The 24745-nt window shown below is 40.1% G+C and overlaps 1 protein-coding gene across 3 annotated transcripts in view; it reads right to left on the reverse strand.

Moving 5' to 3' along the window:
* Positions 1-24745, reverse strand: part of LOC137608134 (voltage-dependent N-type calcium channel subunit alpha-1B-like) — a 127361-nt gene that overhangs the window by 55448 nt on the left and 47168 nt on the right. For all 3 annotated transcript variants that reach the window (XM_068334213.1, XM_068334212.1, XM_068334211.1), the window contains exons 4-13: positions 24537-24689; positions 18659-18846; positions 7130-7233; positions 6201-6316; positions 6021-6110; positions 4894-4983; positions 3650-3871; positions 3461-3573; positions 3271-3383; positions 2480-2611 (exon numbers count right to left, since the gene is read on the reverse strand). In XM_068334213.1, the coding sequence (XP_068190314.1) occupies positions 2480-2611; positions 3271-3383; positions 3461-3573; positions 3650-3871; positions 4894-4983; positions 6021-6110; positions 6201-6316; positions 7130-7233; positions 18659-18846; positions 24537-24689 (1321 nt within the window). The remainder of the gene's footprint in view (positions 1-2479; positions 2612-3270; positions 3384-3460; positions 3574-3649; positions 3872-4893; positions 4984-6020; positions 6111-6200; positions 6317-7129; positions 7234-18658; positions 18847-24536; positions 24690-24745) is intronic.

The following is a 24745-nucleotide window of genomic DNA, read 5'->3' on the forward strand; positions in this document are numbered from 1 at the left end:
AAACAAATGAAAATTGCTGCTGTAATTTATTCTTCTAATAAACCATGTAACTTGCTATGATCCAAGGTCTTGAACAAGTGTGATACTTTTTTGTGTGGCCACAGCGAGCACATCTGATGTTGCTCACAGTGGTCCGCAGTACGCTGAAGCTTGGGCGTTTGCCCAGACACATGAAAAATTAGAGGGAACATTGCATACAGGTCCAACACAGCATCTAGGAGGAAATTGAGGGCTGCTTTCCCATTTCTATAGACTTAATTTGTGCGGGGCTTGGGATTTACAGGGATTGTGAGGTTTGCAAACATTACAGGGATTTGTTCATTTGTACTTTGTTTGTAAGATCATGAAGCCATGGATAAATTGACCTCTGATCATCTGAACCACACATTAATCGCCACCTTGTTGTAAATATAATTAAATGGCGGGACTTCAGAGAGGTGGCCCATTCAAATTGAAATCCACAAAGACATTCGGAGACATATCACACAGAAAATGATGCACATATTTCCTGAATTTCCCTTGGGATCATTAAAGTATATATCTATCTATCTATCTATCTATATCTTTGAGCTGATCACATTTCCTTTTTCCCCAACAGCCAGTGATATCTTCTGAGTCTCAGCAGGGAGACAGACCTCTGCTTTGAGTGTTTTCTCTTTCTATTCTCAGCCTTTTACTGTGAATTACTTTTGGTTTTGTGAGAAAAGGAACATACACTCAAAGACTCTCTTCTTCCTGAGCTCTATAATCCTATGTTTAGGGTTTCAAGGCTTCTTTGTGAATTGGCATCATCTGCTTTGTGTATGGTTGTGTTTTTATTGCTTTTAATAACCTCACCATTTCACCATTAAGAACCTTCTCTTAATGTAGCCAAGATTCATGGATCCCTGAGAAGAGAACGATCTGAAACTGAACACCAAGCGTTTGTTTTCAGACCACAAGGGAATCTGCAGGCCTCCTACCAGAGTTTATGTTTGCACAGATGAAGAACGGCATGTTTTGTGGCTGGGAGCACCAAGTGTACGTCAGCCTCATCTCACACTTGTCCATTAAACACAAACTAATGCTGTGATAACAAAGGCAACAGCCTGCTGTCTCAGAACTATTCTCTTGTGGGTGCTGACATGTGTTAATGCCGTCAGTTTGAGGAGAATCTGTATGAAAGTGACGTTTCAGTGGCGACAGGGAAACATCAGAGGTCCGATCTCAAAAATCTGTCAGATTAACAGAAATAGCTCTGAGACAGTTAATTTGAAAGAAGACAACAGTAGAAATTAAAAATAGCCCTCAGAGACAAGAGATGAGCAGTCGATGTAACTTAAATGCAGCCAAGAAGATGCATGGTCAAAATAAATGCCTGACAACCTGAAATTATATTTTTGAAATAAATTAGCACCACAAATTCCAAATTCCCACTTCCCACTTGCCAACTTCCCAAACCTGCTCCCATCCCAATAATGTGCTCACTCTCACACAGTTTCATTGAAAACAAACTGGATCATTTCTTCTGACGGCTGTTTTTATGGTTATTTTCATGGCTGCATTATAACATGCTGGATGTTTATCCATCAGAGGGGTTGACATCAAGCTACCACCAACAGATCAAACCTAACATCTACAGGTTTTCAAATTCCTTTTTGCCATCTTTGAGATTTTGTATTTGGCGATTCGGTCACTTCAAGAACAAGTCTAATCAGTCTGCCCAAGATATGAAAGATTTATCACATGCAGATTTTGTCTTGGACAAATGCTAAATATGATTGATTTGTTAGTCAAGTTTTGTGGAAAAATAGTTGAGCTTTCAAGACCTTTCAAGGCAATAGTAAAAGCTGTATATAAATTGTATATTTGAGGATAAAAATTAAAAATAAAAGCCACAATAGTCAGAATGAACTTCATGATAACGCCTCGCCCTACTGTTACAATTAAAATTAGAAATAACAAATTGTTCCAGCACCTGCTCTCCATCCCCTTTCCTGGATCTCAGCAATATCCTCTCTGTTTAAAATACATATTCTCATAACTTATAAATATTTTTTTTAAAATTATATTTTTCGGTTTTATAAAATCAAGGAATTTAAAGGAAAACTACTCCCTCAGCTATTCTGAGACTAAGGCTCAACAAACGGGTACACAGACATCTAAGGAATGCTAAAGCACATCGTAACCGGCGAGGCCAAAGCAAAACCTGCGTAAGGTGAGATGAAACAAACAGGAGATATAAATTAAGAAATGTGTGTGTGGAGCCAGACAGGGCTGATAGCAGGCTTTTGATGAAGTGCAGTCTGTCCAGAATCAGGAGGAGTTCCCGTCTTTAGAAGACACGGAGCTCCAGCTGGGAGCGTTATCAAAGGCCGGCATCACGCCGCCGCCCTATCCACACATCCATCCCCACAGCCCAGCGAGGCCGACGACCACACACTGGGTGGGGGCTCCGATGGATGAAGGAGGAGGAGGTGTGTAACGGGAGATTACTCACTGTCCTCCGAAGAGCTGCATCCCCAGCAAAGCGAAGACAACGATGAACAGGAAGAGGAGGAAGAGCAAGCTGATGATGGACTTCATGGAGTTGAGGAGGGAGACCACCAGGTTCCTCAGGGAGTTCCAATACCTGAGAAGAAGCAGCAATAACACAGGGACAGAAAAAGCTTTAAATTGTACTGTATGCTACATGTCTGACAAAAACAGAGGAGAACGAGGAACGAATAGCGATATGAGCTGTAGGTGGTATAAAACAGATCAATGCGTCACGGTCCACAGCTGCCAGTGAAAGTGAATCACAGGATTACAGCTAATCTAATGCAATAAAAGGATTGTCATCAAACTCTAACACGATTTGTCAGTTCAGAGAGAATAGAGCTAAGGAAGCCTGCGGCTGCCGCAGCTTTTGAGATCGCCCGTCTCTGAAATATAAAAGACTTCATCCACATTTTAAGATGTCAATGCAATGGGTTAGCTTGTGTTTTAGCATTTATTCAGTAACTGCCTAAACATTTTTTTTTACATAGAAATTAGCAACGTGAAAGAGAAATCAGTGGGAGAGTCATGTTAGTGGATGATCTGAGCAGGAAATCTGTAAAAAATAAAAGTGGAATGAAGAATACAGATAGATTTTGTGAAAACAGGAGGAGTGACAGATCTTTCAAATCCAAAGCATAAATAAATAAGTTTCTCTGATGATGTCATAAGGATTGTTTTATTATTTTCAGGTGAAGCAGTGCTCCTCAAAGGTCAACAGCGATGGAGTTGAAGTGAATCGTCTGAACTCACTTGGTAACTTTAAATATCCTGAGAAGACGCAGGGCTCTCAACACGCTGATGCCGAACGACGCTCCCGGTTTAATCATGTCCCAGATCACCTCGCAAATGCTTCCCACGATCACCTGGAGAGGAGAGCAGACGATGGCGTCATCATCGTCTTAGTTAAACCACCTGCGTGCCCCATCCGGAGGACACTCACCCCAAAGTCGAAGCAGTTAAAAGAGGAGTGGAAATAGTTCCTCACTCCCAGGCCGTACATCTTCAACGACATCTCAGTCAGGAACAAACCGAGGAACACGAACTCTGCTGCGTCTGTTTTCACGGCAAATAATAAAATAGTTATCAAGGTCTGTGTGGATGTGTGTGTGTGTGTGTGTGTGTCACCTACAAAGGGCTGTGGTTAGCCACTCAGGCTGGTCGTAGTGGACGATGGCCACACACAGAGTGTTGAGCCCCACCAGACACAGAACGATCCAGTAGAAGCTCTGAGCCTTCACCATCCTGCGGATGAAGAACCGGGTCCTCTTCTCTTTACGCCGGAAGTAGGTGGAGCTATCCATCTTACCGCTGCTCTTCACGCTGGCACGACCAAACGGAGAGCCGGGCGGAGCTGGCGGAGGGGAACCAGAGAGCGTGACATCATTGTTCTACGTCCGTGTTAATAAAGTTAATAAAAGCCTGGATGACCATCTGGAGAAGTGGAATGTGTGTCACATCTTAAATCCCATCATAGCAGTTCAATCTGCAATGCAGATTATTAATCCAGCCCACCCTATCCTGACATTTCTAGATCTTTGCTCTTTACTGAAATGACTTCCTGACTCCACCTGATGATGTTTTCTTCTCCCCATCCTGGATCCAGGCTTCAGGCTTTCATTTTTCTTTCCCTTTTTTGTACCTTTTAGGGTCTGTTTTTAATAAAAGCAAACAATGTCGGTGACACATTTTTCCATTAAACTCATAATAGTGCCCGGTTACAGTAATTAAAGCTCAAAGACCTGTAGCGGGGAGCAGCTCCATCTACTTCACTGCTGCTAACAAGCAGTGAAAGTCATTTTGCAACTGAGACGATGACTGAACTGGAATGATTAAAGGAAGAAGACTTTCCCAAGGGACGGGAATTAAAGCGTAAAAAAAAACAAAAAATCACCTGAACTTTCCTTAAAATTTTTTCCTCGCAGCTTCTAATTAGAGGAACACTCATCTAATAAAAGCGAACCTCGCAGGAACGATGAAGACGACCCGAATGGTGGAAGTTATCACACACACTGATATGTTGTCTTCATGTGGGACCATGAAGTCCATTAATATTAACGCGTCTAATACGCTGCAGGTTATTCCCTTGCTATTTTAATAGTACAGACAAATTTAAAAGGTTAATTGCACTCCGTCTGCTGTGAGTTTCATAAAGTCTGAGAGCTCTCAAACAAAATGTTCTACAATGTTCAGTTGACGTGAATGAATGGAGCGCAGAGAGTCTGGAGATGGATGTGTTCACCATCCATCTCCAGAAACAGGCTTTTATGCTGCTTTTTTTTCCAATAAAGGTCAACTCTGTTCTCAGCGGGTGAAGGTCAGATGCGATCAGATGGTAGCAACCAAAAAATAAATAAAAATAGACGCAAGTCTCACCAACAGAGGAAATGTCAGCGAAAGGATCCTCCCCTTCCTCGGCGTTGATCAGGTCGTTTTTACCTTTCTTGGGTTTCGATCGTTTGATGACTGCAGATGACAGCAAAACAGGAAGAGAAAGATAATAATAATAATAATAATAATAATAATAATAATAATAATAATAATAATAATAATAATAATAATAATAATAATAATAATAATAATAATAATAATAATAATAATAATAATAATAAGACGCTGAAATTCACAGACTCCTCCTCGACATCTAGACCGTTGGTTCTTCGATTCGACGCGCCTCCAGAGGCAGAACCAGAACACTAAGTGGATGCCGCTCAGAGAACTTATCTGTAACCGACTGATTTAAAGATAAACCAAAACTCATGTCTCTTTCTGGTCAAATTTTTTATTTATTTTTTTAACTTTGCAAAGATGTAGACTTTTCAATACTGAACAAAGTATGTTGATATGTCTCTGCTAAGGTAGTGAACTGTGATTGGTTCTCTGCTGCTGATGTCTGTCAGACATCTGAGTGAATCCAGTGTGTGTGTGTGTGTGTGTGTGTGTGTGTGTGTGTGTGTGTGTGTGTGTGTGTGTGTGTGTGTGTGTGTGTGTGTGTGTGTGTGTGTGTGTGTGTGTGTATGTAAAGCTGTAAATCTCACCAATTAACCCTTGTCTTCACACTGGGTGTGAAACTATGATTCCCACTGGAGCTGACCTGGTTCTAGGTGTTGATTAATTGATTCTTCTGACATAAATCTGGTTTGTCTGGTTTGTATGATAAATGGAGATGTGAAAATGTAAATATAAAACACCACCAGATACTACCTGATATTTAAAATGTTGATTGTACTTTTTCAGAATGAATTAAATAGAATTATAGCAGGATTAATTTAAATAGACTGAATAAATGCTTCGTTATTGTAAAGAGTTAAATGTGATTTATAAACCTTTAGACATTATTTGCATCACTTTCAATGTTTTGCCATTCATGGGTAGAAAGATGAACAATATGCAGAATGCAAAACAAACATCTCTCTTTAGGGGGAGACGAAGCGGAGGGTTGTGTTCACAGTGTGGTGGCAGACCATGAAAAAGCAGCCAACACATCCTGTCCTGTTTTTTACCTGGAAGGTTTTGTTTCCTCTTGTACCACGCTCCATCCAGCGGGGACTTCTCTTCTGCGATCTCATCCTCCTCCTCCAGCAACACCTCCTCTGTAAAGGGAGAGAAGAAGACAGAAAGGAGAACTTTCTATCTTCATACTGAGCAAAGCAAACACATGAGATACCAGAGAGGAGTCTGACCTGCTTTGCAGATCCACTCCAAATATCCGGTGAGCTCTCTCTCAATTTGCTGCTGCCTCCGGAGCTTCAGGAACTCCTGCCTCTTTTCCACTCGCTCTCTCTCCTTGGCAAACTCTCTGTTAAAACACAGGTATTCTTTACACACAGAACAGGATACAACCTGTGCTGACATACAATTCTGTTTGTGAGGAAATGCTTTACATAAATACATGTAGTAGTGCTTTCTTAGCTTTCTTTTCATAAAATGAGGATTAATGTGATTGTCATCCAGTGTCTGTCAGTTATACAGCTACAGCCAGCAGATATTAGGATCAGTACTGGGGAAAAAAAGGAGAACCATAAGCACTGGTAAAAAGTAATGACCCATGGGACTAAATGTTTATAACCAGTCTGTCAGGTAACTTAATATGACAAAAAGAGACTGTAAAAGATGATATAAGGGATTTATTTGTGACTGTAAAAGATGACATAAGACATCATGTCTTCAGATAGTTCTTCAGGTTGGGGTCTAACATGTTGTGTTTCAGCTTTTAATTCAAAAAGCAGTCTTCAGTTTTAATTTAATCAACAAATCTACTGCTCCTTTAAAAAACTTGCATTTGTTTTACAATTTTCTGCATAAAAACAGGATTTAAAAAAAAAAAAAAAAAGAGAATATTTTAAAAACAAATCTTCATGTTTAGTACTTCAAAATGTAAGTAAAGCTGTAAAACATTTGTTTCAAGTACAGTCAAATTTTTGTCGCCATTATTTTTGTCAGTCCTGATGCACCATGGTTTTATTATATCACAGATTATAAATATTGAATCAGATCTGATCAGCATTGACTGAATGCAGCATTGGACATATGATGTGTTAGTGTGTGTGTGTGCATGTGTGTGTGCGTGCGTGTGTGTGTGTGTGTGTGTGTGTATGAAGAGACGACTCACCCTGACAAGACGCCCAGCACCAGGTTGAGCATGAAGAAGGAGCCGATGATGATGAGAGGAATGAAGTAGAGCCAGTTCCAGGTGTTTCCTGCCACGTCATTGGTCTGGACACAAAAACAAGAGGGGAGAAGGTGAGGGGAGAGTTTGAGATCTCCATTTGTTCCTAGAAAACAATGTAAAACAAAAACAAAAAATCCGGCATTTTCTTGTAGTTTTATTTTCATTAAGTCATATATTTAACATCTCATTTTATGAACTGCATTCATTATAGTAAGAGAGCTTGTTGACAGTGTACGAATATGACCCTCAGACTCAGCTGTGAATATAAATGCACTTTTTTAACCTTGACTAAACAAAACTCTGTATCGACTTCCCTCCTAAGAAAACATTGACAATATCTGAATATGTGCAAAGCAATTAGAAGACTGTGTTTGTCCATCACTGTGAGGACACACACACGCACACACACACACACACACACACACACACACACACACACACACACACACACACACACACACACACACACACACACACACCAACTCGATCAATTATACTTGTAGATTTACTCTCTGTGAGTGAGTTTGCTGCACACAATGGAGACAACAAAATATATGAATGCGGTCAGAGTGTGTGGATGCCTGGATATCTGAAAACATTTTTCATACAGACTGTATAAGACGTGACTATGTCTCCATGACGACACCCACAGCTGCGGAAGAGTAAAAGCGAAGCTGGGAGTGTCGCAATCTGAGCATCACTCCCTTCACTCGGCTTTACTCAGAGAATAAGTTCAGATGTCTGTAAACTGAGGTGAGCACAAGGCAGAAATTATCTACACTCTTAATTATGGATAATTTTGAAGCCTTAAAATAATTTAAACAAGTCATAAACCTTTACCCTTGTAATGTCACCATGATTGGGGGAATTAGCTGTACAGCAATTTATTTATATCAGGATATAAATTGAGTGAAAGTGAATGGACGCGTTTCTGCTGGTCTTGTTGTCTCCGTGTGGTGAGAACATTTCTGTGTCACTGGTTTGTTCCTCTTGTCTAAAAGTCCTTCTCTACATCAGTACTGCTTCTGGGAGTCCTCCCACACAGCGACCTGTTTGCGGAGCACAGACCCGTGGACTGACGGCCGTAGTCAGGGACAGTGACATTTTGCAGACGTCAGTGTCGGAGCACGCTTCATACTCACTGTAATCGTGTAGGGAGGTTCAGGGCAGCTGAATCAGCAGGATGGAGATCTTCATTATGCATCCCAGTATGTGAGATGAACACACACACACACACACACACACACACACAAACGCACACACACCCTCTGTCTGAGAGACACACCATCCCACGCAGCAGGATAAATGGACGTATCTTCACTTGGTTCTTTTATGCATTCATTTTCTGCTTGTCCAACATCTCATGACCGTTTCATCACCTCGTCTCTCAACGTTCCGTCCACTCGTGATTATCACTTAAATCAACCATGTTCAGACGCATGAAGTCATCTCACCGGTAGACACGCTGAGAAGATCAAAAGATATTCAGAAGAAATGGGATAGAAAGTCACCGAAATACATCCGTCTAGGAAAGGTTACAGAGCTATTTCTAAGGCGCCTTGGATGTCACAGACCCAGTGTGACACATATTATCTACACACACAGGAAGATTGGAACAATGGTGAAAGTTCTCAGAAGTGACCCGCCTTCCAAAATTCCCCTAAGAGTACGGTGATAGTTCATTCAGGAAGTCATAAAAGATCCAAAGCAAACATCTGATGCAGCGCAATCCTCCCTCACCTCAGTAAAGGTCAGCGTTCCAAAAACACTGGGATAAAATGTCATCCATGAAAGAGAGGTGAGGAGAAAGACTGCTGAGACCGGTCCGAATTCTAACGCATCTAGATGACTCTAAGAAGTTTTGGGGAGAATAGTCAAGAAGTGATGAGTCTGGCTGAACTGTTTGTAGGAAATGACGGTAGCACTTTACTGCTATGGGGCTGCTTTGCTTCATCAGGGCTGGGGTGAAAAAAAGAATTCTGCCCTCCATCACATAAATTCTGAAGGGAAATATCAGGTCCCTGTGAGAGTTAGGATCCTGGACAACTGGAACCTTTCAGCTCGACAAAGACCCCAATCATAAGAGCACATTCGCCTCTGAATAGCTTGAAAGGAGTCAAACCCAAGTTTTAAAAGCACCATGGTTACGGATTTATGATGAAAAAAAAATCAACTTTTAAAGGTTTCGTACTTCCTGTCATGTCTGGAGCTTCATGCATCCTGTCTTACTTGTTTTGGGCTGTTATTCCCTCAAACTGGACTTAAGGCGTACCGAGTCTGCCTGTTGGTACATTCCTTTTCTCCTTTTTTGTTTTCAGTTCTCCCCTTTGTCCCTTCTCTCTCTTCCTGTGTTTGTGTGTTTAGGTTGAGTGTTTCTACTCTGCTTCGTTGTTCTTTTCTGCCCCGCTTCCTGTGTTCCTCCATTGTTTCATACAGTAATACATTATTTCCTTGTCGTTTGAGCATTTTTGGTCATTTATAAAGATTTTCTTAATGCATTTATTTTTGGTTTTATTCCTGTTGGACTGTCTTGTTTTTGGTTTTGTTTTGTTTTTTAAGTTCTGCTTCATTCCTGGTTATCTTCAGCTGATAGTTAAAGGAAATTTAAATCACTTCATAATCTGTCCATATCCTGTTTTGTCTTGGAAATTTTTTAGAAAGCTTTGATTTCTTTTCATGAGTTACGTTAAAAGATCTTTAGTGAGGGTATTAGCTTATCTCAGCCCAAATACAGGGTTGGGAGCTACCTCCGCTAAAGTTTCTAAGTAACCAGGTATAGGCAGGCTTGCTTCCAAACCAGTTAACAACTTAAATTCTGCTTCTATTTTTGAGCAACAGTGGATCCAAATTCAACCCAGATCATTTAAAGCTGTATCCAGCTAAAAAGTAGTGAAGACCTATTCAGTACTGCACACAAAGGATTAGCACAAACAAAATCTAAAAGGTTTGGATTTTGATTTACCAGAGGAATTCAAAGGCAATTTCTTTAAATTATTGATGCAAACATGATTTGCGTTTAATTTACTATCTTTCTCAGAATTTCTCAGAACCCATCTGCCGATCTCCTTCCTGTTGCCATTAATAGATATCTTCCTGTTTTCTTCGCTGGGGAGCTGAGATATGCAACATGGAGGAAAAACGAATGTGGAAAAGCACTGGGATGTATCGGGTTTAAGTCCCAGAGTCGGCTGGTGAGAGGGACTCGACTCCTCAGATGGCTGCTCAGGCAGAGAAACTCGACAGAGTTTTACTGGTCTGATCACACTGATCACATCTGTGTAAACATGACCAGAGCTTTACTATTCATGACGGAAGATTGAATGATCTAAAAAAATTATTTTTCTGCAAAGCAACATAATCAAACAATCTATGATATTTATCTCTGCATTTTTTATTGACAGATGACAGACAATTAATACTTACCATTAATATTTACGGTACCATTCACCAACGCAGTCCCTGAAGTGACAGAACATTATAGTGTCCACTTTTAATTCTGCCACTATAACTTTTTTATTCCTTGTACTTAAACAGTATTGTAAAGTCCAGACAAAGCTAATGTCGCATGAAAAATATCGTAAAAAATAAAATATAACACCTTTATAATCTGGCTGAGCTATGCGGACGCACTCCAGAATTTAATAATTTCTTCAATGCCCCACCTTGCCGTTCAATTCCATGACAATTAGGTAAAAATGCTGGTAAAATCTAATCTTATTCACAACAGTAGAAAGAAATATCCCAGACTGGTTATTTTGTTTTCCCCAACCATTCTAAGTTTCTGTCAGGCAGTTTATGCATAATGAGAAAAACCATCTCACGCGTTAAAGAAAGTGCATCCAGACACACTCCTGAATTTAATGACTTCTCCTTTTCAAATGTTCAACTCCGAAATCAAAGAAACAACAAGCATTTGGTGAAGTTAATAAAGACTCCATGTCAATTATCACTCCTGTCAAGTCTGTGTAAGTTCCAGTCCCAGAAAACTCACAATTTTACAAATTTTAATCCTATATTTCAAAGATGCGTGGGATCTTCAGCCCGATAAGGAGCTGAAGACGATTATATTATAGATGCATAGATGGATTTTAAAAATGAAAGTCACCAAAGCCAACAGCCTGCAGCCTTGCTTGGGTCCATTCGTGTTTTTTCCTCAATGACAGTATGTTTGTGTTATTCAAATGCATGTGCTGATCAGCTCACACTGCCGTGATATGAAGCCATGAAAAGAGATGAAATCACACTCCATGCATAGCAGGAGTGCAAATACAGGACATATGGCAATCAAGGCCACTGGCTCATGCTAATGTAACCCATTAGAAAAACCGCTGATGCACAATCTTGCCTTTAGCGACGCACTTTTAACGAACCCATATGTTAGGCATCATGTGATGAGTAAAATGTGCTTTTGAGTATTATGGTCAAAAGATGTATTTTTTGGGCAACATTGAAAATTGTTATGGGCAGAAATATCACAAATTACCAAATAATTCTGTATTTTAAATACATGTCTAGATTTTTCTTGCATCAATGGTCAATGTGTGAAGTTTGGAGAGTCATCATTATGATGATAAAAAGACCAGCATTTTTTAGAAATGTTTGTCAAAAAGTCTAAAGCTAAACTTGTGACCAGTCCAAAAAGAAAGAAGAAATAAGTGCCAGTCTATTCAGATGGAAGGAGATGGGGGTCGTACATTTTTAATCTGTTGAGTTATTTCTAAAATATTCTGGGAAAAACTTTTTTTCAAAATGGAATGTCCATAAAATGATGTCTCAAAACGTTTGCTTCATTCTTTTGATGGTTAAATACAAACTAAGATCTACACAAGTACATATTTTATTCCAACTATCTTATTCCCCTGAGTCACCCCTGGCTGGTTGTTCTTTATTATCAATGACAAAAAACGCAAAACCCGTCCCATAATTTGTATCCGTGCATCATGCGGTTGCAGTGTGACAGCCCACTACTCCTACTCTGAGCTGGACTGCCACACACACGCACACACCATCTCTGATGGCGATGGGAAGCCTGCTGAGATGAAGACAGAGCCACTCTGAATCAATTCTGCAGCTCCTGAGTCCTGAATCATCCCGACGAACGCTGGTGAATGTTTCCAGCTCTGGAGGCTCAGGCGTAAAGAAGTCCTCAGAGAGCTGCTTGAAGCACAGGAATATCAAAACAGCTTTCTGGGATTGTTTTACTCCGACTTTGAGGATAGTCTTTTCTCAGTAAATCATTCTCCTCTTCTGGATTTGCAGTTTATTTCACTCATGATGAAATATTTTTGCCATAACAGCAATATTTTACCTCATTATTAACAGATTTGTATTGCAAATAGCTAAAAAAAAATGTAGCTAGATGCATCAAGTACACAAACCTCCACACACACACACCCACACACACACACACACATGGAACTGTAAATGACACTTTCTCTACCCTGACTGACATTAACTACGTTACTTCCGTGTGTGTGTGTGTGTGTGTGTATAATAGGATTTACACGCAGCCGTGATTGAACGTTCACACACTTTGGCGAACACCGACTGGACTGACAGCACCAGACGTCAGCCGAACAAAGTCAGGGCGCGCCTGTCGGTGTGACTGACAGCTCTAATGAAAGGGAGAAGAAAAGGTGGCTGTGAACCCTGTTATCTTTCACACACACATACACACACACACACACACGCACACACTCACACACACACACACACACAAACTGCATAGCAGATCATGAACAGGTCTTGATAAAGGGAATCCACACGAACGAATGTGTTTTAGCTTCGAATTGTAAAAGAAATGAAGGCAACAATAACGCCGTGTTTTTACGGAAGCTGCGGATTTTGATGGGTAAAAATGGAGTTTTGTTGAATCCAGAGATTCACATCATCAAAGCAAATGGTACAGCCATGATACGTTTGACAGAACCTCTCAAACGAAACATAGAGCATCATTTCTAAAAATCCAAAAGTTGGAGCTAAAAAGGAAACTATTTTTTATAAATTCTGCAAACTTTCATTACATTTTCAAAATAATTGGTAAAGTCCAATTTTTGTGGCCTGAATTTTCGCAAAATGCCTTTTTTGTGATGTCACACACCACAAACCCCTTTACAGCATCAAATGACCATCTCAGCTATTACATCAGCAGGTTCTACATTTGGTCGTCAGAAACGAGAAATCCTTCAGGTCCTGCTTAAGAAATTCATTCTGTTTCCTTTCAAAAAAAAACCCCCCAAACCTGGTTAAATTTGTTTTTTCCACCACTTTTCCATAACAGACAAAGAAATGGGAAAAGAAATGCATGAAATTTTCAAAATGATAAAATTCCAAAATTATTATTTTGTGTAAAATCGCATTTCTCATCCTGAAGTTCACTGAGAGGCAGAAAGGTGCATTTATACGGTGCTTGTGTCAAAAGCACATCTTCAGGCGATCAAATAAAACATTACAAGCTTCAAATAAGAACAAGCACAATAGTAATGTAGATGACATGCAGCTTTTAGCCTGAACATGGCACAACAGAGGTAATTAGGGCCGTTTCTAATTCGGTGAATGTCGTTGGGTTGCCAGGAGAAACGACGGAGATGTAATAAAATCACAGAGGCATTAAATGAAGATTGCCATATTATCAACGCCAAGAAATCACCAGCACATCCTGCTGGGTCACTTCCCCGCTGACTGGCTGGGAGCTAAAGCTGTACTCACAGTGGGAATCAAAGAAAGCCTTGCTCTCTCTTCTAGTTGGTTGCTGTGGTATTTCTGCTGAAAACACTGTCTGATGGAGACAGATGGGGGGGCTGGTGGAAACACGTCGAGATGAGACCTGTTGTGTAAAAGCTGCCATCTTGTGTTGTGAAGTTCATCAAAGCAGCCTTTCAGTCGTATCATTGGGTTTGTTTATTGAATGCTGGATTTTGGGTTGGAGGTGTTGATGCTTGTTGGACTTGGATTTCATTTGGATGAAGGTTTTCAATCAATCAACTTTTATTTATATAGCGCTTAATCATATCATATCGAAGCGCTTTACAGATAGAAAGCCAACAATGCCCTCTAGAGCAAGCATAAGCGACGGTGGCGGGGAAAAACTCCCTCATTGAGGAAGAAACTCCGGGCAGGACCCAGGCTCTGGAGGGCGGTCATCCGTCTCCAGAAGTCATCCGTTTGAATTAAAGTTACAGTCATCAAATCTGATTGATTTTAATTGGAGGAAGAAGAAGAAGAAAAAGTCTGATGTTGATGTTTATTGTCGATATTTGTATTTGGCCTTGACTAGGATAGTACACACGGGGCCGTGTAATGAGATTGTCAGACTTAACAAAAATAACACTGATAACACGGCGGTGATATCTAAAATGGGATCTAAAGGTGAAAATGAACAACATGCTTGTACCGGACAAAGATAACTGTTAGATAACTGATAAGACTCAGATATTATTCCAGTCATTATCATTGTTCTACTTCTAAAGGTTAAGAAGTGAAATTATAAGGTCTTCACAACAAGGTCCAGTTTTAAACGTGAATACTGGCTGTATTTATCACAACAGGATGAACACGGTGGATTTATGGAGGAGACGGCACAACAGTTTGGAAGCTTGCTATTGTTCTCTGTATGGATGGTTTGAAGCTCTGAATGAATATTCTCCTGCATGCTGGGATTATTATCGAGCCACATACTCGCTAAAGACACTGATGGGATGCTCAACTCAAAAGCATATCTCCGCTGCGACTGGCAACATTACAATCATTAGCATAAGCCGAAATCTCTTCATAATTTGCGCTGCCTTTCCTTCTCCTCAGCTCTGCTCATGATTTAAACATCATCGTGGAGCAGTGGATCAGTTTTGTTGTCATCCACCACCACCACCCCCCCAACCCCCGACCCCCACGTTTTCTCACTGGGTGTCGACTTGGATTTCAAGGTGCACCAAGACCTACGCCTGATGCTGTCCTCAGCATGGAATTTACCAGTGGATTGGAATGGATGGATGGATGGATGGATGGATGGATGGATGGATTGATGGATGGTTGGATCTTTCCTTTTACATTCTACATTAATGTTGCTCACCGTTGCACTGCCACCCAGTTTTGTTCCATGACAGCTTTTAAATGGGACCCTAAAACCAGGTTTGCACCCCCTCTGAGTGACGCAGTTAAATCTGAATATGCTGTTATCGCTACTCTCTAAAAATGAAGAATCTCCAGGCATACAGCAGCGCTCCATTCCAGTACATCTGCTGCTGGGACACCATAGGCTCAAGGGATGCAGTCTCCCCCACGGGAGCTGGGGGGGGGGGGGGTTGGGGCAATAAAGATGATGGAGCAGAATGGTAATGACATGGAGGATGGGAATGGAAACTTTCCATTTTCTTTTGCACCATTATTATAGTGCAACCCCCCCCCCCAGAGGGCAGAGGTAGCATAACCACCAATCAGTGAGGTTGATGCTGGGTTACAGGAAAGTACATGATCCACAGAAAAGAGCCCCTGTTCTGCCTTCATGATGCAATAACCCCCCCCCTTCCCCTCCCCCTTTCTGCACCAACAGCACATCTATACTTTGGAGACTTGGGATAATAATGCATATATGTCAGGTCTGCATGCTCCGCTGCATTCACACAAATGCACTTTAAAGCTCGTCTCCACTACATTTCATGGTTTCTCCTTTTTTATTTTACTTTCTTTGAAACATCCTGCAGGAAAAAAACATTTCAACCCAGTTCAGATAATAGTACAATCAGGAGGCGCTTCAGAGAGATGTCAATCAAGATGAGATGAAAAAAAAACCGAGTCACTACTGCCTAAAAACACAAAATTCAAATGCAAAAATAACTGTTTTGAATTGGTTCGTTGGACCGACTACCCAGTATAACAGCATTTGAACAAATAGCGCATTCAATAAATAGTCAAAACGCAAAAAGCATTTGTCCCGTTAAAAGGACAACAGAAGAGGACGAGGAGTCGACCAACGTCTGTGTTGGATTACAGATCACTGACAAACTCATAACATCAGTCAGTCAGCGAGCAAAAGCACAACAAACAAAAGATTCAAATGTTCTATTTTGTGTTTTTTTAAAAAATTTAAATGAATATTTATGGTTAGGCTTAAAATTATAATGAGGGATGTTTCTGTCACAATTCAAGTGATTCCAAGTGCTCCTCTCATCTTGAATAGGGCGCTCGTTCCACAGGTAAAACATTGCGGTCCTTACAATGTCAGGTTTTTAATCTGCTTCAGGTGTGTGTAGGTATTCAAAGTATTTATCTCCTGATGTTTCCTATAATGGACAATCACCAGTTGTTACACAAACTGATGTTCCAAGGGAGTCAAGAAAAATAAGACGAGACAAGATTTTACAATTCAGTGAAAGTCGAAAACTCTCTCCAGTGAGCTCAGTGCTGTCTGTGTGTGGTGAAGTAAAACCATGAAAGCAGCAACCAGGCAGATCAAACAGTTCCCGTAGGAACCTTGTGCGCTTCAGCGGAATGGGTGACTGGTCTCTACAAGTCCATGTGAAATCTCTCCATCTCAAAATGAACATGCAAGGAGAGATGTGGGTAGGAAAGTTGAGCAGATGGTTGAGTAGAGTAGGACAGGAAGAAATTGATGATAAAAGTCTCACTTAAATTCTGTAATCAAAATAACTGGTGGATTAAAAAGAACGACTTTGGATCACAACAGCATGGTCCTGTAGTACATAGGATAATAGGCACAAAAAAAAAAAAAGCAAGATGTTTAGAGAGAAACATGGGGGAAGAACGAGAAGAAGAAGAGGAGGAGAGATGTCTCCGTAAGCGGCTCACAATCTAAGACCAGTTAGTGGATATCCACTCGGAAATGAGATTATGAAGAGGAATGAAAAAGGAATGAGAGCGGGATGAGGAAAAATAAGTGTCTGGGGAATTAAAGAAGAAGACGCTGAAGGGAGACTCAGTTAGATAAATGAAAGGAGGGTAACTGAACAGGAGGGTGTTTTGAGTGTAATCAGGATCAGTGTTACTTAAGGCCAAGAGCACGACTGTCACGTCTATGTTCTTACATTCGATACAAACAACAGGGAGAATGTGTTGCTGCTCATAACATCTGTTGATAACGATTGACAATGTTTGTCCGATGAATATTCCCGATTTCACTTCACTCAATCTGGAAGAGCAGAACATATTGCTGCCATGTTTTAACTGTTTTAGAGCATTAACAGTATTTTGAAAATAATCACTTAGTTCTCCAAAATCCCATAATCAACAAATTACGAACAATACTGACGTCTTTGTTGACCTAAATGGCCTATTTTACTAAATTTAAGCACAAAAAAAAAAGTCATTCTTTGCTACATGTCTAAATGTACGAAGATGATGAGGTCAAAACATTATTTTACACTATTTAACACTAGTAGTGATGGTGACTAAATGTGTGTTAAAAAAACATTCCAGTGACCAAGATGCCCATGAAACTATAGCAACTGCTCTCCAAACACTGAGTGGCTGTATGACAGAACACTTTCTGTTTCTACTTTCCCATTTACTTTCTCATCATACTGCATCATATTATTCCTCACTGGACCAGCTGACCAAACACAGATTTTACACACGGAAAATGAAAATTTGACTTCCCCTTTCCTACACTGCCTTAATGTTGTTCATTACGTATCTCTGTAGATGTACTCTCTGTAATCAAGCAACAATGATAGCATTGTTATTCATAAAAGTATTTTTTTATCTATGCATATTGTTTGAAAAACAGCTTCCTATTTCATAATCTGTCTTTTTATACAATAGAAGAAGAAACTGACATCCAAATGCACTCGTTCATATTCTAATCATACTTTGAATGTACATTAACACTGGCGCCATGTCCTGCTGCTTTCTCACCATCATTGCAAAATAAATTGGCACTATGGAGCGGACCTGTGTTAATGTGCTCACCATGTAAACATGTTTGTCCCCTGGCTTACCCAGATTGAATACAGCTCTCCTCTTACTGACAAACTACATGCCTTCAAGTTGCCCTTAAGCAACAACCCAATCCTCAAAATGCTTCCTAGGAGGACAGTTGTCAAGGCGTCAGTGTGCACCTCTATACATATATTAAGCACACGTCAACGAATCTTCCTTTCGATGAATTATTCATGATTTTACTACAATGCTAAACACCTGTAGTGGTCTGCAGAGAATGAAATGACAAGATGTGGAAGTCACAGCAAAGCAGTGCAATTATGTCCGACCGCCCCCAGTTGTCATCATTATAAGGGCACAAACTTCTTCTTTTATAAGAAAATATTATTAGTTTTTATTTTTTTTTATATATAGTTATTTTAAAGATGGCAGTGGAGAGAGAAAATGAGTTCTCAAATACAAAAAAGATTCATTCTCCTAGTTGTTTGGAGACTGAAAACGTTGATGAATAACAAGAAGAAGAGTCAGGAGCAAAAACGGAGTTTGTGCTTCACATATTTAGTGCAAAAGACTCACGCTGTATAGGATGTCGACCCAACCCTCCATAGTGATGCACTGGAACACAGTGAGCACTGCAAACAGGATGTTGTCAAAGTTGGTGATTCCAAAGTTAGGCCCGGTCCAGTACTCTCTGCACTGGGTTCCATTTGGACAGATCCTAGCTGGAGGCTCAAGACCACAAGGCCAGTCTGCTGCTCTGTCACCTGGAAAAAAGAGAAATAAAGGGAACCATTAATATTAAGACTGAACAATCAATCATCAAAATTGAAGCCAATTTTTTAACCATTCAGGGGACCTGGAAGTTACCATACCCATTTTTCAGCTGACTCTTTTCCTCAGCCGCTATTTAATGAGAGATACAAAAAAAAAAAAAAAAAAGCTGATTTTCCAGGTTCTTAAATGACTTCTATTGTTCTCGGTGCACCAGGAAGGAAATTATCTGAACATTTTTTTGTTTGCTCAGCAGATGATAATTAAAAGTTCTTAGCACTTTAAGATAGTGTTCATTAACAAGTTCTCCTGCAACATACACAAATCAATGGGCATCTGAGTGCTGCATCGGCAAGACTAAACTATCCAAATCTGCAAATTTAGCATCTTGCATTGACCTGGAAAACTAAGAAAATACCATATATTCAAAATACAAATGGGTTTTTTCTTATGTTGGGTATAATGAACGTTGGGTCACCATCCATGATTTACTATTGGATAATAAAGGCATGAAATGAAGAAACAAATTAAGAAAAGGAACCAAGTACTGGCATGCAATTAACAAAAATCTGGATAAACTACAAAAAAAAACCCCACAACAACAATAACAAAAACAAAAACAAAAAGAGTAAGAGAATTACCAACTCTGCCTCAGACCTATTGATTTAGATCCCGTTCCAGGTTACAGTAAGCTCAGGACTCTATATCCAGTGGTGGTGCACGATGCAGTCTGAGAGTAATTGCTAGTGTCCAAACCACACTATTATTATCAACACCCCATATCATGTTAGCAGCAGATATTCTTGTGTTTTACGGGTGATTGCTGGGCTGAGGCAGAGAGCGATTGGGACCAAACAAAAAGCTGGTCTGAAGTCAGTGGTGTAATATTTCTCCTGTTGGATAAAAGGTACATCAGCTGCATTTAATGACATCAGTTCATGTCGAAACAGTGAGACACAGATCGGCTTTGACGTATCCCAACAAATGTTGGGAATACAGATACTTTGAATTTTAACTAATAGAAGAGAGTTGAGCAAGTCATTAATGGACTTCACACCAACAGGGTTCAATATCATCTATGTCATTTTGTTCTTAATATAAGCTGTGACTTCTCTCTCATACAGATTTCATTAAAACCAGTAGAATATACTGGTGCCAGTTCTGCACCTCGGCTGCATCTCCTGCTGTCAGCATTCTGAAACCTGGAGGAGCTAAAAGGGCCTGAGTCAGCAAAGATTCTAGTGATGCTCATTAATCTGCTCTTGGTACTGGATATACACACAGAGATCACCAGCGTCAGAGAGAATCATACACAGAAGGTAAACATGACAGTTTAAAATGTAATTTATAATGTTTATAAGTTGATAGAGAAGTACAGAGAAGGCCAGAGGGAGCTGCATTGTGTTTTTGTAGATCTGGAGAAAGCTGATGACAGGGTGCCCAGAGAGGAACTGTCGTATTGAATAAAGAAGACTGGAGTGGCAGAGAAGTATGTTAGAGCGGTGCAGGACATGTATGAGGACTGTAAGACAGTGGTGAGGTGTGCTGTAGGTGTGACAGAGGAGGTCAAGGTGGAGGTGGGACTGCATCAGGGATCAGCTCTGAGCCCCTTCTTGTTCACTATGGTGATGGACAGGCTGACAGACGAGGTTAGACAGGAATCTTCATGGACTATGATGGTTGCAGATGACATTGTGATCTGCAGTGAGAGCAGGGAAGAGGTGGAGGAGAAGCTAGAGAGGTGGAGGTTTGTCCTGGAAAGGAGAGGAATGAAGGTTAGCCGCAGTAAGACAGAATACATGTGTGTGAATGAGAGGGACCCAAGTGGAAGAGTGAGGTTACAGGGAGAAGAGATCAAGGTGGAGGATTTTAAGTACTTAAGGTCAACAGTCCAGAGCAATGGAGAGTGTGGAAAAGAGGTGAAGAAGCGTGAACAGGCAGGATGGAACGGGTGGAGGAAAGTGTCAGGTGTGATGTGTGATAGAAGAGTTTCAGCTAAAATGAAAGGAAAGGTGTACAAAACTGTGGTGAGACCAGCGATGTTGTTTGGTCTAGAGACAGTGTCACTGAGGAAAAGACAGGAGACAGAGCTGGAGGTAGCAGAGATGAAGATGCTGAGGTTCTCTCTGGGAGTGACCAGGAAGGATAGGATCAGGAATGAGTACATCAGAGGTTCTGTTAGAGGTTCTGGAGATAAAGTCAGAGGCCAGACTGAGATGGTTTGGACATGTCCAGAGGAGAGATAGTGAATATATTGGTAGAAGAATACTTTTTTTTTTTTTTTCAAATACCAAGATAAATAGTGCACTTTTCAAACCAGGAAATTTACATGCTAACAACATCCTATTCTTGAGATTTGGATAGTTAATATGAAATATGACATTAATAACAATAACATTGACAAATAACCAGTTATTATGGAATTTAAAATCAAACAAAAAGAGAAAAAGGCACAGATTAATGGAGGGCTGAGGTCTAATCTGATGATTGGCTGGGCTGATATTCTGTCATACTCTTCAATGAACACATCAATAAATCTAAATCAGATAGAAAATGATTTACGTGCAGAAATTACATGTGATATTTTCTAGCTGCTGTGAATTTCAAAGAATGTTTTTTCAGGTTTTGGTGAATGATGGGTAACTAAGCAACATGTGTGTCTCGTTTCTGTCCTTGAGGTTTCAGGGATTGTGGAGTGACAGTGATTTATAGAGAGCATGGAGGGCGCTGAGAGTTTGCTTTAAGGATGTGTTTGCACATATGTCAGCAAATGAGGATCAGAATGTGGAATAAATGTGCTGAGTATCACAGACGCCTCGTGTACCCAGCTTTTTGTGCGCGCAATCACAAGTGGAGCCAAGTTTTAATGATGATCTGCAGAGCCAGATTGCACAGCCGACATCCCTCTGGTGTCACTCCAGTAAAAGTGTCCTTTCCTTTCTACTGACAGGTGCTGTGTCAGCCAGAACAAGTGTGCATGTGTGATTTGGAAACATCGTGGGCAACTATTTGATCTAACTTATTTGATTTGACTTTTATGAACAAGGTGCAGTTAATAATTAAAATTAGAAAAGAATATAAATACTTCTTAGTTATTTAAGTTTTGCTTTGTTTTTAAAGGGCATGTAGGGGCTGGAAATGACTCAATGTTTATTCTGATTTCAAATGTGGAAGAGTTAAAAATCAAGACTTTGAGACTGACTTTTAATAGTATTTAATTTTTCTTCAATAAATTTCTGTTAAAAAAGTTTTAAATAATTTGAATAACTTCAAAATACACAATCAAAATAATGAAACAAAAATAAAATTGTCCTTAGCTCACTAATTGTAATGATTTAACACATAATATTATACTGTGGGCTGCTAGTGGGCTGCTATAGCCATCAGGCTTTGTGCACACCAACAAAAATATAAGAATAGTACTGAATATTTTGGTGTCAGCCTATCAAGAGGTAAATCTCTGCAGAGAGGATTAAAGGGTGAAAAAAAAAAAAACATTTTCCACCAGCCACAAAAAAGAAATGTATCTTGAATTAATATTTAGAAAACAGACAATGAATACATAACCTATTAATTATTTTTTTCTTCTTGACTTTTGGACCTGTTATTTGAATAATAATCTGTGATGATATCTTGAAGTAAATTATGGAGAGAGAAAAAAAGAAAAACAAAAAATGTAGTCATGTTTACATGTACAATGTCTGGTTTCATCAGGCATTTCCTCATACACACACACATACACACGCACGCATGCACGCACACACACACACAACCACACACACACAGAAAGTTGTCTGTTGTGCTGTTAATCAATCCCTGTGGTGTCTCTGCGACCAAAATAAGCCAAAAATACACAGACTGTATACATTAACAAGCTGCCATAATTGCTCACACTGTGTGTACACACACGCACACACACACACACACACACACACACACACACACACACACACACACACACACACACACACACACACACCGAAAACACATGTTACAGCTGGTCCAGCCAATAACCCTCAAGTCATGCCTTCACACTCTATGTGACACCAGCAGAGGGCAAATATAACCCCACATGATGTTGTTACAAACTGACTCCACGGATTAATAAAGCCAAGCAGTTTGACCATTCTGTTTAATTACTATAATGCTGTAGTACAATAATAACACTGTACTGTAATTTGTTGGCCGTACTGTATCACTACATATAGAAGTGGATGAAAACAAGCCCTCTCTCTAACAGTACGTTAAAACAGATGAACAATTTTCATCCTCAGCGACGGCCAAATTAAATGGTCCCTTCCTGCGTATTGCTAGAGGAGGTGTCTTTAACAGCGGACCTGTAGACATTTGTGTCTGAAATGTGGGAACAAGTATTGTTTTATTTTCAAATGATGCCCTGTTGTTCAGGCGGTTTATGGTACGTTCCTTTTTCACTACACATTTACTCCAACATTTTTCCTCGTTTTCTGTCATTCTCTCATTTTCATCCACCATCGTTTCACTGGAGAAGAGATGAATGAAAATGAACTGCCTCATATTGTGGACCCTATAAGTTAGTTGTATCTGTTGTAATCCATTTCTATCACTACCAGCACGGTAGTGATAGTGGACGACATTAAGATTAGATCTATCATTTACTGCACAGAACCTAAGATGTAACTATAACTGATAGATAGTTCAATACACTTTATAGGGAATCTAACCTTTGTTAGTCTCCATAGATTACAGTCAGCTGGTAAACCCTTACCTGTACTTTGACAAAATTACATACAAATACGAAAAATGTACAGCTTTGTAGTAAGAAGCAGATAAGATATTCCAAATATGTAGAGTATCAGAACAATAATACCTGGATGAGTGTCTGATATTGTTAATTTTGGAAAAACTGAAAAATAGCCAGGTAAAAATGTGGTTTATTTTTTTAAAATCTTAATTATAATGTTATTTTATAATTATAAGCTGTGTTGGGTAGCATGGTGGCGCAGTGGTTAATGCTGTTGCATCACAACGGACGGACGGATGGATGGATGTTATCCTAAATTTATATCTACAAGTTGTTCAGAACTGGGATCATTTTGGTGGTTGGAATACAAGCACTCCATAAATAATTTTCCCTAAATCATGATCTCTAAGTGTTTGATTCCGATTATGAAGAAATTGGATTAATATCACTAATAAACTTTTAGAAGTCAAATGTGTGTAACATTTGGTGTTGGTTTTGATTGATAACATTTGGAGCGAGTTAATGTAGGGTGGCCTATCGGGCGTTACCGCTGCACTGCCACGCACTTCAGATGGAGGAGAGAGGTGGAACCGGTGCATTCAGACTTCATTAATACCATCAAAATTGCATTCGATCGCGACTTGGAGTACATAAGCCTCACTACTGAAGTTATCAATCAAAACCTGAACACTGTGAAAAAAACATTCCTCAGAACCAACATGTGAAAAATGGCCATCATTGATTCTACTGTGTGACGTAGATGTTGGTCCATTGCCCGCCGGCGCTGAGGATATGCTGCTGCTCGTAAGCCACATACACAACTTATGAATCATTAATGCATGGCTGCAAGTATGCAATGCAGTATATGATCTCATCCATCGCGAATACAGCTGAAAGCTGTCAACTTGGCTGATAATTTAGTCGAACACACAAACTCCGTGGTCGGGCTACCACACTCACCAGTGTCTATTCTGAAGCAGGTGGTGTGGAATTTGCCCATGTAAAACTCCACTCCAATGATGGCAAACATTACGATGGCAAAGAACAGCAGGAGGCCAATCTGGAGCAGGGGAACCATGGCTTTCATGATGGACTTCAGCACCACCTGGAGACCTGGGAAACAGATGGGAGGGGAAAAGACGTTAGCAGGACCCGGCTATTACTGGAAG

Source organism: Antennarius striatus, chromosome 15 (genome assembly GCF_040054535.1).
Source record: "Antennarius striatus isolate MH-2024 chromosome 15, ASM4005453v1, whole genome shotgun sequence".
Taxonomy (NCBI): Eukaryota; Metazoa; Chordata; class Actinopteri; order Lophiiformes; family Antennariidae; genus Antennarius; species Antennarius striatus.